Source organism: Mustela lutreola, chromosome 8 (genome assembly GCF_030435805.1).
Source record: "Mustela lutreola isolate mMusLut2 chromosome 8, mMusLut2.pri, whole genome shotgun sequence".
Lineage (NCBI taxonomy): Eukaryota > Metazoa > Chordata > Mammalia > Carnivora > Mustelidae > Mustela > Mustela lutreola.
Window position 1 is genome coordinate 62,846,829 of NC_081297.1, and position 13,227 is coordinate 62,860,055.

Below are 13,227 nucleotides of genomic sequence, written 5' to 3' on the forward strand. Positions count from 1 at the left end.
GGTACCACTGGTCTGTTGAAGTTACCATTCAGGGACGCAGTTTCCGGCACCTGAATATACTGCCATTCCTCTCTCATTTTGCTAGCTTTTGAAACCAGTGCAAGGAGCAAGCAGTCAGCAAGATAAAAGAAAACCTAACAATTTCTCTGTTTGGCTCCCCCACCCCAGGGTAGAAGCAGTGGGGTGAGAGGAAAAGAAAGGGAAGACCAGAAGTTTGCAGGTTTCCTATTGGTTTCTACTGACAGGGATGTGGGCTCAGTCCACAAGACGAACAGGGAAAAACAAGACAAATTTCTTGGGCACCCTCCACTCAGTGCAACCCCCAGAGCTCTTACGATCAAGACTGAAAGCCAGGGACCCCCGGCCTTCAGCCGGAGTGACCAGTCTGGGAAGTTTCTGGAATAAGGCAGCCTCAGATAGAGCTGTGAGGCAGTTTATGGTACATCACTTTTGTATAAATTAATGAACTTCAGTTCTTTCTAACCATTCATACCACAAGCCTGTTACTAAAGAAAAAGAACGTGTATGGTGTTCGTTTCAAATCCCCACCAGACTTGCCACAGGGAGGGACATCCAGCTGGCTCTTCATTCATACGTGCTTGATGTACCAGGAGAGAAGTCTCCACAAATGCTTTCTTGGCATTCGCACGTCCTAGGCCTTGCAACAGTTGTTTTCCCACACAAATCCTCGTCACAAACCCCACTTTACAGACACCTGAACTGAGGCTCAGGGAAGGCTCGTGCGCGGCGCAGGGCCTCATAACTAGTAAGTGGGGCTGGGACTCAAACCCATCACCCCACACTCACAGCTTCTCTCTGCAGCAGACAGACAGAGGGGCTGGTCCCGAGAGTCCTGTTGTGGAGCAGACAGGGCATATATGTGTGCATGGCCGCCCGCTCCAGGACATCAAGTGTGACCTACACTGTAGAGAAGGAAGCTTATGAGGAAAACAAAGGAGCAATCAAAACTGGATGGTTTCTTAAGAAAGGTGAGTGTGAAGCAGGATTTTTAGGACCTGGAAGGACAGTGTGGGGCAGGGGACACAGCGGGCACTTGGTGAGAAAAGGCTCAGGGGCAGGAAGAACAGGTGGGAAGAGGAAGGCCTGGGAAACAGGGAATCGAGGCACTTGTTTTGACACACGATGTTTGCCCAGGAGGGGGTGGGTCCCAGGCCTAAGGAAGCGGTTTAGAAATGAGGCGGTGTTTTTAGAGCCCATTAAGAGATGCATGATTAGGACATGACTGAAAGCAATTAGCATGCTTCTCATTCGTCTGCTGATCAAGTTGCGACTGGAAAGGAGTTTCCACGTGGGGGAGGGATGCCAGGGAACCAACCAGTGGCCTTGACACCGTCCCGGAGGGGTGCTGAGTGTGAGCTCAGGGCTGGTGAATGCCTGGGGGATGCCATCAGAGGCCTCCCTAGGCAGCGCCCCACCCCTCCCGCAGGTCCATAAAAGTCAAGGCGGTCCAGAGCTCCCCAGGTGCCCCATCTTCTCCATCCCCCCGTCACACGCGCCCGTGTCAGGAGCTCTCCTCGCCAGCCTTGCTCAGCCACCATGTCCAGGCAGTCCAGCATCACTTTCCAGACCGGCAGCCGCAGGAGCTTCAGTGCGGCCTCAGCCACCACCCCAGCCACCGGCCGCTCCCGTTTCAGCTCCGTCTCCGTGGTCCGCTCTGCAGGTGGCGGTGCAGGGCTGGGCAGGATGAGCAGCGCTGGGGCCGGCTTCGGGAGCCGCAGCCTCTACAACCTGGGGGGCACCAGGCGAGTCTCCATTGGAGGGTGCGGCAGCAGCTTTCGAGGTGGCTTTGGTGGCAGGGCCAGCAGTGGGTTTGGGGTCAGTAGTGGATTTGGCTATGGGGGCACAGCCGGAGGAGGCTATGGGTCCTCTGGCTTCCCTGTGTGCCCGCCTGGAGGCATCCAAGAGGTCACCGTCAACCAGAGCCTCTTGACTCCCCTCAACCTGCAAATCGACCCCGCCATCCAGCGGGTGCGGAAAGAGGAGCGGGAGCAGATCAAGACGCTCAACAACAAGTTTGCCTCATTCATCGACAAGGTGAGCTGGGGGGATGCATGTGTGCCATTGGAGTCGGGTGGCAGGAACGCTTGGAGAGGCCCTCTGCACGGACAGGGAGCAGTAATGCAATGGCCTCCCTGTGGAAAAACACATCCACTCAACAAGTACCTTGCAAGTGGGGCCAGATGGCCCCACGGGACCTTGTGGAAAGTTCCTTCATCCTCCCTGGGAGCCACGCAGTTGGTTCAGCCAACACCGAGGGAAGAGCTACATTGTTCTCCAAGGAGGAGTTTCCACTGAGCCAACTAGCCTCACTCAGAGCAGGTGTTGTCAAGACACTCAACCCAAGAATAGTCTGCCCCAAGAGACCTCTACGCCCACTACACCAGTTCTGTGGTAGCCCCGGAGAACAGTAGGGCAGCATCAAGGGCTTTCCCATTCTGGTTTGGAGTGGTCAGTTATATAGTTGACAGATGGGTATCAGGTGAAAGGCAGACTTTTCTTCTCTCCCTTATCAGTTGGAGTGTCTGGCACTGCCTCCCCAATTTCTCAAGATTTCATTCTCCTGGGGTGCCTGCTTGACTCAGTTAAAGCCTCTGCCTTCGGCTCAGGTCATGATCCGAGGGTCCTGGGATCGAGCCCCAAGTTGGGCTCTCTGCTCAGCAGGGAGCCTGCTTCCCCTCCTTCTCTCTCTGCCTGCCTCTCTGCCTACTTGTGATCTCTGTCTGTCAAATAAATAAATAAAATCTTTAAAAATATTTCATTCTCCCTCCCTCCAGGTAAGGTTCCTGGAGCAGCAGAACAAGGTCTTGGAGACCAAGTGGGAGCTTCTTCAGGAGCAGGGCTCCAAGACGGTGAGGCAGAACCTGGAGCCTTTCTTTGACACCTACATCAATGACCTCCGCCGGCAGCTGGACAGCATCACCACAGAGAGGGGCAGGCTGGATGCGGAGCTGAGGAACATGCAAGACGTTGTGGAAGATTTCAAAGTCAGGTAAGGGGAAGACGGGCTGCTGGCCACACACAGTCGTCTCAGGATTCCTTTTAAATAGGACCAACAAGGTGCAAAGCAGCAAAATACCAGTGCCCACAGGGAGGTTTGGAACTTGGAGTCATTATCCCGTGATTGGAAGATAGCATGGCATAGAGTAACAAAGAGACTCGCATCTCACCCATCGCTATTAACAAGAAGCCTATTCTGACCTGTCCACATGACCACAAAGGGATGTCTGCATCATCTAACATAACATGGCTATTCTGGAAAGCATGATACCATTTCACAGTCAGAATATTCTTTAACTCTGCTGGCAAGGGCCCTATTATTGAGCTGGTGCATTCCCAGTGTAAATGAGGCAATTCTCCTGGGGGAGGCAAAATTTGACTAACCATCATCCACGCTGCAGTAGGTGAGGTATCCAATCAAAAGGGATATCCCCCCCTAACTTCTTAGCTGGCTTACCCTTGGTTTCTGAATTAAAGCCACTCTTATTTACTGAAAGCATGCTGTCACACAGCTGCTCTGAGGCTCAGTGAAAAGACCTCACAATCTACCAGGAATGGTTTTCTTCCTGAACAAGCAAAATTTACCCCACAGTTCTAGCAGCCACTAGAGGCAGGAACATTTTTTAAAGACTGCAACTGTGCATCTCTAAGAAGATGGAGTTGCATAAGTACGTATTTCTACTCCCATTAGTTCCATGCTCACCTTCTACTCTTACAAAAGGAATAATAAGAAGAAAAAACTGCTGGCAGAAGAAATGATTCCCTTTTTATAGAGGGAGAAATAGAGGTTAAGTGAATCACCCCAAGTCACACACAGGTCAGTGGAAGAGCTGGAAAGGATTTGAGGTCTCTTAACTCTTGCTACACCAGAAATGGTCCTCAGTCGGGGAAGAGTTCAACTGAACGCTTGCTCAACAGCACGCCCCCTCTCCTCTGTGCTTACAGGTACGAGGATGAAATTAACAAGCGCACCGCTGCCGAGAATGAGTTTGTGGCCCTGAAGAAGGTGGGTGGAAATGTCTCTCAAAGGAGAGGATTCGAAACTGAATCTTGGAGTATGCAGTGACTTCACCCTTGAAATGGCACAGAACCCTTCAGAGTATCTGGAGAGCTCAAATCTGCCAAAATGCTCCCTCTGTATTTATGTCCCCCTGACCCTGCTAGGGTTTCTGTTAGCTCAGGGGACTCAAGCCCCCAGTTCTCTACAATCATCCACCACAACCCCAAGCCCCAGATCCAGAGTTTACTAAAATCTAACCTGGAGGGGCCAGGGAGGAGTCTGCCCAACTTCTTCAGGACTCACTGCTTGGGGCTGGGTCTCAGAGGAGCGTCTTGTGCTGTTGTTCTAGGATGTGGACTCAGCCTACATGAACAAGGTGGAACTGGAGGCCAAGGTCAACTCTCTGACTGATGAGATCAACTTCTTCCGGATGCTCTTTGAGGCCGTAAGAGCCTGCAAATGGTTTTGTCCCTCCTAGGTCTGCAGCCTGGGAAGAAAAGGATGCTGCAGAGAATGTCATCTATATGGGGCCTCCATCTAGCATCTTGCCCCAGATGGTCCAAACTGGGGCTTAGGTGGTCATGGGCACCTGGGAGAACTGCTTGCAATCTTCCTACACTAAACCCTACTTCAGCTCTGAGGCTGCTTCCCCTACCCCACGGCAGCAAAGACAGAGTGCTGATTCTTGAATCCCAGATCCCTGGGTAGCATTTCCAAGGAATCAAGACACACCTCTCCCTCTCCTATCCCAGAAAAGTTCAGAAAAGGCAAGTTACCCCTCAGTTCAGGGTGCTTCTTGCCCTCTGAAGATGCCTCCTCTGGGCACTGCCACTCTGAAGGCAGAGACCTGGGTCTTTGAAGGGGAGAAAGAAGTAGGGAACAATGAAGTCACACTGTACAGAGGGAAGCAGGGTCCTAAAACTCACTGTATCCTAAAGAAGGTTTTGTGCTGGCATATGAATCAACATATGTCATATTCAACTCAGAATAATTTGAACCAGAGAACACTGGCTCACCCTTCACACTCAGGGAAAACACACAGGTGGTTGTCTTGAGAAGCTATGCCGGGGCACATACCCTCATTGCACTGATCTGTGACCCAGAAACTTTTCTGGGATTGACATCAGAGTCCCGAAATGGCTTCAAGTGCCCAGGGAAGGGCTGGAAGAATCCCTCCAAGGGAAGCCAAGAAGGGATTCCTGACCTTGACAGGTAGTCGGTCATGTGATTTCAAGAACATTTCTTTTTATGTCTTGGTGATGCTGAATTTTCTGGCTCTACAGGAGCTATCCCAGATGCAGACCCAGGTCAGTGACACATCTGTGGTCCTGTCCATGGACAACAACCGCAGCCTGGACCTGGACAGCATCATCGCTGAGGTCAAGGCCCAATACGAGGATATCGCCAACCGCAGCCGGGCCGAGGCTGAGTCCTGGTACCAGACCAAGGTGAGTGTAGGCACCTCTGTGATAGGTTCCAGGACTAGTGTTATCTGAAGCCCCGAATAATCATTTAACTATTAGCCATGAGCATCAGGGAATACAGGAGCATTTCTGTTTCTTTCGACATGGCAGAAGTGTCCGGTGCTATGAAAAGTCAACTTGAAATGGGTGTGGAAACCTAACCATACCCCCTACCATGTGGTCAGACAATGTTGGGTGCTCAGGTCAGCCCTTGTCCCCATATCACTTATGATGTGGTTGGACCTGGGTGAGACTCCAAAACAACCAAGAAAGAGTCACAGAGCTATTTCTAAATGGCTTATTTATTCAATACACTTGTGTCAAGCAGCATTGAAGAGTTGTAAATAAATAAGCTGCAAGCAGTTTATTTTTGATTAATAAAAAGCTTCCAAGACGAGGTGGGTCTTCCTGGCATTTGGAAGCATCCAGGGACCATAGATGGCCAAGGACGGGGGAGGCATTTAAGGGAGAATAAGCAATCCTGCAGGGGCTGGAAGATAGAAATGAGGACTTTGCTGAGCAAAAAACTCTATCAAAAAAGGCGGCATTGGGAGGACCAGTGAGAGCTACTGTCCGAAGTCACAGATGGCCAGAAGAAGGTTGGGCATTGGAGATTGTAGTGACTGGATAGTCCAATCCATGAGATCACCTCTTTGCCCAGTATAGACCCCTCTCAGGGCCAGCTGCTCCCCTACATGTGGCTTCCATCTTTTACCCTGCTGTGCACACTACCTTAGTCCCTACCACTGCAACATGGTAGGAAGGAAGAGGGTATCAGGTCCTGAGGTGCACAATGCAGAGGGACATCCCCCCTAGAGGCAGAGGCAGATGGTGAATAGAGGCGAGGTGTGCCTAAGTTGAAATTTACAGTGGTTCAGATTTACAGTGAACATTTTCTTTTGTTGGTAGGGTCTGTTGTTCCCTTAAACCATATGTATCTAGAAATGGAGGAGCTGGGCCACCCAGCACTTTCAAAGCCAGACAGATCTTCACTTGGGCAGGGGCTCTTCTTCCCTGGGAAATGTGTGGGCTGGAGACAGGGTGTGTTATTTCTCCTAAATGAGTGCATCCTGGATATGCCCCACTAGGCATAGAGCTCCCTCAGATGGGGGGTCCTGTTACAAAGTCTTCAGAACTGTGCCCCCTTCAGCCTGGCTCCATCCAACACCCCCACCACTGATGTCTGGAGAGCTACCAAAATTCATGGTCACATGGGTCTGGATGTATGTCCCATGACCGGGATCCCTAAAGGACACTGACCAAGTCACCTTTTCTCCCCCACTCCCACCTGCCCAAAGCTCACCATGCTTCTTCCTGCCCCAGGGTCTTCACACAGACTATCTCCCCTATCTGGAATGTTTTCTCCCCAGCCTATCACTTAGATCACTCCTTCCCACCCTTCAGCACAAAGCTCAAACACCTCTATCTCTGGAAGGACTTCCCTGAGCTCCTTCCCACAACTCCATATCTGGGTCAGATTCCTTTCTTACACTACCCATTCATTTCCTAAGGGACATTCATCCCAGTTTGGAACTGTAAATTCAATAATACTTCATTAACATCTATTTCCCCAATAATCTGTAAGCACGAGTCTGATGATGCTGTCCGTGATACTCCCAAAGGCTGGCATGTGCCTGGCAGGTAGGTGTGCCTAAGAAATACCACCAAAATGACTGAGCAAGGGAGTCCGTGAATGATCAGCGAATGGTTGGGTCTGCGGGTGGCCTTGAGGGCCACGCTGTGCACATGGAGAGTACCCAGCCCAGGTGTTTGACAAGGGGACTCACTCTGCTCTGATTCTATCAGTATGAGGAGCTGCAGGTCACAGCCGGCCGGCATGGCGATGATCTCCGCAACACCAAGCAAGAAATCTCCGAGATGAACCGGGTGATCCAGAGGCTGAGAGCCGAGATCGACAGCGTCAAGAAACAGGTAGAGTTTTGGCAGGGCCAAGAGCTCCTTGCACATTCATTTCTCCCGGGTCATCCTGCCATGCTTCTAGGACTCCTACCCAAGAAGCACCGCACCTCCAGGAGTTGTCAGTTAGGTTTGTGGCTTCCTCCTTTTCTTATAGTGTTCCAGCCTGCAAACGGCCATCGCTGACGCAGAACAGCGTGGAGAGTTGGCCCTCAAGGATGCCCGGGCCAAGCTAGTGGACCTAGAGGAGGCCCTGCAGAAGGCCAAGCAGGACATGGCCCGGCTGCTGCGCGAGTATCAGGAGCTCATGAACGTCAAGTTGGCCCTGGACGTGGAGATCGCCACCTACCGCAAGCTGCTGGAGGGTGAGGAGTGCAGGTGAGGACAGATGCACCACCTCTGTTCCAGCTGCGCGAGCATTCCTAAGGGCTCAGGTTGCTGTGGCCTCCTCTTCTCCTAAAATGCAGACAGAGCTGGGCTGTGAGAAAGAAAAAAACAAAAAACAAACAAACAAAACAAAACAAAACAAAACAAAAAACAAGCAGGTGCAATTTCTTTCCAGGTTAGTAACTCATTATCAAATGCCATTATTTGAAGCACAACTGCTTTTCATACACCATAAAAATCTAGCATCTGAGCAGGTCCTAAGTAATAAAATTCTATCAAAGGAGAAATTGTGTTATGCAGCAGGTCTGGTATGAGAATAAACTGTCCCATGATTTGGGCAGACAGGCCTACAACCAAGTAGGTACATAACCTCAGGAAAGCCAGTGTCCTTTCTCTGGTCCTCAGTTTCTTTATGATGGAATAAAGAGGCAAATCATCTGATCCCCAAAGTTCAGTGTTCTGCCGATTACTAGCTGTGTGACCAAGGGCAAATTACTTTACTTTTCTGTTTCTCACCTATGAAATGAGGCTAACCGTGGTTTCCATCCTATATGTTATTAAGAGTGTTAAAATAAGGGGCGCCTAGGTGGCTCAGTGGGTTAAGCCTCTGCCTTCGGCTCAGGTCATGATCCCAGGGTCCTGGGATGGAGCCCCGCATGGGGCTCTCTGCTCAGCGGGGAGCCTGCTTCCTCCTCTCTCTCTGTCTGTCTCTCTGCCTACTTGTGATCTCTCTCTGTCAAATAAATGGATAAAATCTTTAAAAAAAAAAAAAAAAGAGTGTTAAAATAAGGGAATACACATGAAGTCCTTAGAACATTTCACGATCCATAACAAGTGTCAAAAAATGCTAGTGATCATTCAGTTTTGTAGCCAAAGATATGGGCTTTGGAGCCAAGGGAGTCTGGCTTCAAATCTAGCTTTGTGAACACGGGCAATTAATTCACCTCTCTGAGCTTCGGTTTCCCCATCCATCAAATGGAGGTAGCGACACCTACTGAATGGGGTCATGAAGAGAATTAAGTGGCATAATGTGGGTATCAGGTATGTAGTCCTTTTTAATGTTCTAAGTATGTGTTTATGAATGAAGGCCAGCTCTGTCCTTAGTATGCGAAAGCAAAATTACTCTGGTTGCTACAATAATGGGCTGATTATTGTTATTGTTATGTTTATGACTCAGTCTCCTCTCCACACCTCTAATCACCCGAGGCACTGCCCCATGCCTAACAACGGTCCATTGTTGAGAGGGAAATCTTATTCCTCAAGGAGCCCTGCCTTTCCAGCCCACTCTAGTGTATGATTCCCTTTCATTTCCTCCAGGTGTCTACCTAGTTTGAACCCCCCCCCCAAAAAAAAAATGTTTCTGAGATTACAGGTTTTCCTCCAGATTGTTATTTTTAATACTACTACTATTTAAATTATTTCAACCTCCACTCACAGCTGCAATAAAAATAATAGAGGGTTTTTCAATGTTCATCATTACAAAAATGTGATTTAAATGCCCACGAGCTGCTGGATGTAATAGTAACGTTCCTTCTCCCTCTTCCCCCTGATCAGGCTGAGCGGAGAGGGCGTTTCTCCTGTTAACATCTGTGAGTATGACATCCTCTGTGTCAGTTCACGTGCATGTGGTTGGGGCAGGGAGGTGGTATCACGGGGGAGGGGAGAGGGCATGCACAAGACATCGGACGGGACCCCCCTCAGACAGGGTTCATTTTGAGGTTTGAGGTCTTGACTTCTTTATAAGGAGAGCCATATTAGGAGTCTTTTTCTTTCTTTCTTTTTAATTTTTTTTTAGGAGAGAGTCTTTAAGGTCCCACTTCTTACCCCTTTGCAAGGGACAGAGCACCAAAGGAAGGGTGAGCGGAGGTTTTCTCTGACCCTTCTGCATGGGTTTAGACCTATAGGTTCTTCCCCCCATGTCCCTGGACCCCATCCCTTTCTCACTGGAGGTGGAAGTCTAGATCAGACAAGAGCATTCACTACAGACAGGATTTAGGAAAGCCTGCTATGCCCTCAGCCTGTGGAGGGAGCCTCCACGCTGGGCTGAAGGGCATGGCCAGGAAGGCCACACCTTCTGGGAATGGTGTGGGGAGAAGCCCTGCCGCTCCAGTTTACAGAGTATAACAGCAGAAGGTCACCCAGGTTTTTCCAGGCAGCAAAAGCATATAGGACAGGGCAGGTGGGTACAGCTGCTCAGGAAGGGAGAGGGGTAGTAAGCTGGTGAAACCCCATGCCACTAAGGGTGGAGGTCACTCACAGAGCTCACTGCTGGCACCATGAGGCTGACTGGGATGACTTTTCCAGCTTGCATCCTACAAATGAGTTTGGTATTCCTGATACAGGATTCACAAAACCAACGATTATGTTAATTGATGACTCTAGAAGGCAGAGCCCTCTGAACTACCCAGCTGTCCTCCTTCCCTGATATCCTTGTCTAGTGGCTCCCGAGACCCTCATAGCTAGTTTTGGGGATGGCTGCTGTAACTTCTAAAGTTCCTTTTCCCTTGAAAGCACATAAAAGTCCGTGTTTGTTATCCAGGGCTGCGGCATTGCAGTACCACAAACTGGGGGGCTTCAGATAAGAGAAATGTACTGTGTCATGCTTCTGGAGAGTTCTCGGTGTTCCCTGCCCTGCATCACGCTGATCTCTGGCTCTGTGATCACATGGCCCTTTCCCTATGTGTTTGTCTTCACGTGGACGCCCTTCCTCTTCTTATAAGGACACGAGCTCTATTGGGTAGGGCCCTCCCTAATGATTGTATCTTAACTGGATTCCATCTGCAAGATCCCATTGCCAAATACGGTTGCATTTGCAGGTACTGGAAGTGAGGAATTCAACCTTTTTTTTTTTTTTTTTTTTGGAGAACACAGTTCATTCTGTATCCATCCATTTTTATTTCAGTTTCCCTTCCGAAGAGCCCAGTGTAGTGATTGCATGTTGAAGGTGATGCATGGTTATAAGAGCTCAAAAAAGAGCAGGTTGGGGAGCGGGGCAGAATGGGAGCAGAGTTGGCTGGCCAGTGGGTCATCTGTCACTTGGTCTAGCAAGATTACTCCAGCTCCATTCTGGGATTCAGGGTGCAGAGGCTGGGGACATCGAGGGAAATATGTATGTGCCCCCGAGAAAGAAGAGAGACGCCAGAGCCAGGCCCACAGAGGGAGAAGGGGACAGAGTGGTAGGGGACTGTGAAGGGATCAAAGAGAAAGGCATGTGGACTAGAATCGCTTCCTGAATGTAAGAAGTCTCCATTAAGTTCTGAAAGGAACAGCTAGGCGCCAAGTAGCAGAGAGGAAGCAGGAAGCCATTCCAGACAGGAAGAGTGGCCCAGGGAAAACCAGGCTGAGCACAGACAAGAGCTCCCACTAAGTGGGCGGGGAGCCTGGAGGAGGCAAAAGTCTGCCTGACCTGACAACCACATCCTCACCCTACAGACACAGGGGCACAGGCCCTGACACTCCAGTTCTCTTCTCTCCTGCTCTGGGTCTTGACTCTCTCTCCTCTCTTCTGGTAGCTGTGGTCACCTCCACTGTTTCCAGCGGCTACGGCGGCGGCAGCAGCCTTGGAGGCGGAAGTCTGGGTCTCAGTGGGGGCAGCGGCTACTCCTTCACCACCAGCGCTGGGCACAACCTGGGCTCGGGCCTGGGCGGCTCCAGCTTCAGCGCCAGTAGCAGCCGGGGCCTCGGGAGCAGTGGCTCCAGTGTCAAGTTTGTCTCTACCACATCCTCCAGCCGGAAGAGCTACAAGCATTAAATGCAGCCACCCCACTCCCCTACCCCTGGCCTAAAGCCTGCTCGCTTGCTGACCTGGCCTATCTATACTCACAGACACGATACCTGGGTCCTTCTTCTTCACCCCTGGCCCACCTGCGCTGCCAGGAAGCAAGCCTGGCGTCCTGGCTAAACCCCATTCCCCAGCTTAAGCTAGCCTCTGCCCTCCTGACAGTCCCCAGAGTGTCCCCACCCCCACCCGCTCTGTGCCAATGCCCTCCCTCTCTCAATATTTACATTTGGCCTATCTTGCGGAGACCACCCACCTTCAACTCCTCCTCCTTCCTCCCCACCTTCCAGACGCAAAGAGGAGTGGGTGTTTCCCAGGCCATCTCAATGCCAGGTTGGCAACCCACCTGTCTCACGATGCTTATAAGCTGCCTGCTGGGAGTGAGAACTCTCTCTCTTCCCTTCCGGGGATGTGTCTATTAAATGCATGTGTATTGTGTTTGGTGTCCAGCCCTCTGTCTGGCGTGGTTATGGAGCATAGAACGCTTCTCCTCCTCCCCGGGCCACAAAGAGAGCCCAGGGCACATCAGATCTTCCTCACTTCGCTCAGAATGAAGAATGTTGGGCTGGGGCGATGGAGGGATGGAGGGATGGAGGGAGGCTGACTGCCAGCCAGACTCCAGGCTGGTGTTTCTGCCCACTTCCTCCTGCCTCTTGTTGGAATGCCTTCTTTGAGAAGCCCAAGCCCCTGGGCAGCTCTGTCCTCCCCACTCTGTATGTCATTCAGGGCGATACCTTCCCCTCCCAAACACAGACGGTTTTCTAAGGACACTGACGTAGGGTGGGCAGCCCAGCCCTTCTCCAGCAAAGGGGCTGATTGTTCCCTGACAGCTTCAAACTTGCAGACCGGAGCAAAGAAATAACAGGCCAGAAGAGGAGTTAAAAGTCAGCCCTGGGGGCAATGCTTTCACCAAGCAGAGGAGCCTGCTGAGACCCATAATTGCAGGGGGGCACTGAGGCATCCAGGAAGCTCCCACATTCCTGAGTTTACAGTCTCCGGAACCCCTCCCATAAGGCAAGAGCCTGGCATTACCCGGACTGGGGACCGCTCATGTGGGCTTAGAGGAAGTGGGCTCAGGGCTCAGGACCTGGTAGGAACCAAGAAATAGGAACCAGGACTCTGAACCATAACCAACCAGATGCCGTTCAGGAAGCTAATGGCAGGCCGGGAGAGACCATGAACAGAGAGAAGATGGGTGTAAAACCAGGGGCTAAAGGCTGGGAAGGGTGGCAGGAAGGAGAGAATTGAAATGGTGGGTAATCGTTAAATGTCCCTGGTCCCCAGGGACAAGAGGAATAGAAGGGATAGGAATTTTGAGAAAAATCCTGAGTCTGCCACCCTCAACAAACCACATCTCCTCCACCAGCATCAGGTACAAAGATCCTGTGGTCAGACCACTGCACCCTAACATCAGCCCAGCACCCGCTAGCCATGCGACCGCAGCCAAGTCTCACAACAACTCTATACCTCAGTAGCTTCATGAGTAAAACAAGAGTAATAATAGCTACCCCATGGTGCTGCATGAAGATTAAATGAGAAGACAGGTGAAAAGCAGCTACCTATCATAGCTGCTCAATAAACGTTGGCAACTATTAGTCTCCTCCTTATCCTCACCAAGTCTTTATGTTAATCAAATGACATAAAGCTTACAGCTGACCTGCCCC

At 50.8% G+C, this 13,227-nt stretch overlaps 1 protein-coding gene across 1 annotated transcript; it reads left to right on the forward strand.

Moving 5' to 3' along the window:
* The first annotated feature begins 1,542 nt into the window (after positions 1 to 1,542).
* LOC131838727 (keratin, type II cytoskeletal 75) lies at positions 1,543 to 11,536 on the forward strand. Its single transcript, XM_059185268.1, has 9 exons — positions 1,543 to 2,055; positions 2,796 to 3,010; positions 3,964 to 4,024; positions 4,368 to 4,463; positions 5,302 to 5,466; positions 7,288 to 7,413; positions 7,556 to 7,776; positions 9,340 to 9,374; positions 11,298 to 11,536. Exons 1-9 carry the CDS (start codon positions 1,558 to 1,560, stop codon positions 11,534 to 11,536), a joined length of 1,656 nt encoding a protein of 551 aa, XP_059041251.1. The 5' UTR covers positions 1,543 to 1,557.
* The last annotated feature ends 1,691 nt before the right edge of the window (positions 11,537 to 13,227 follow it).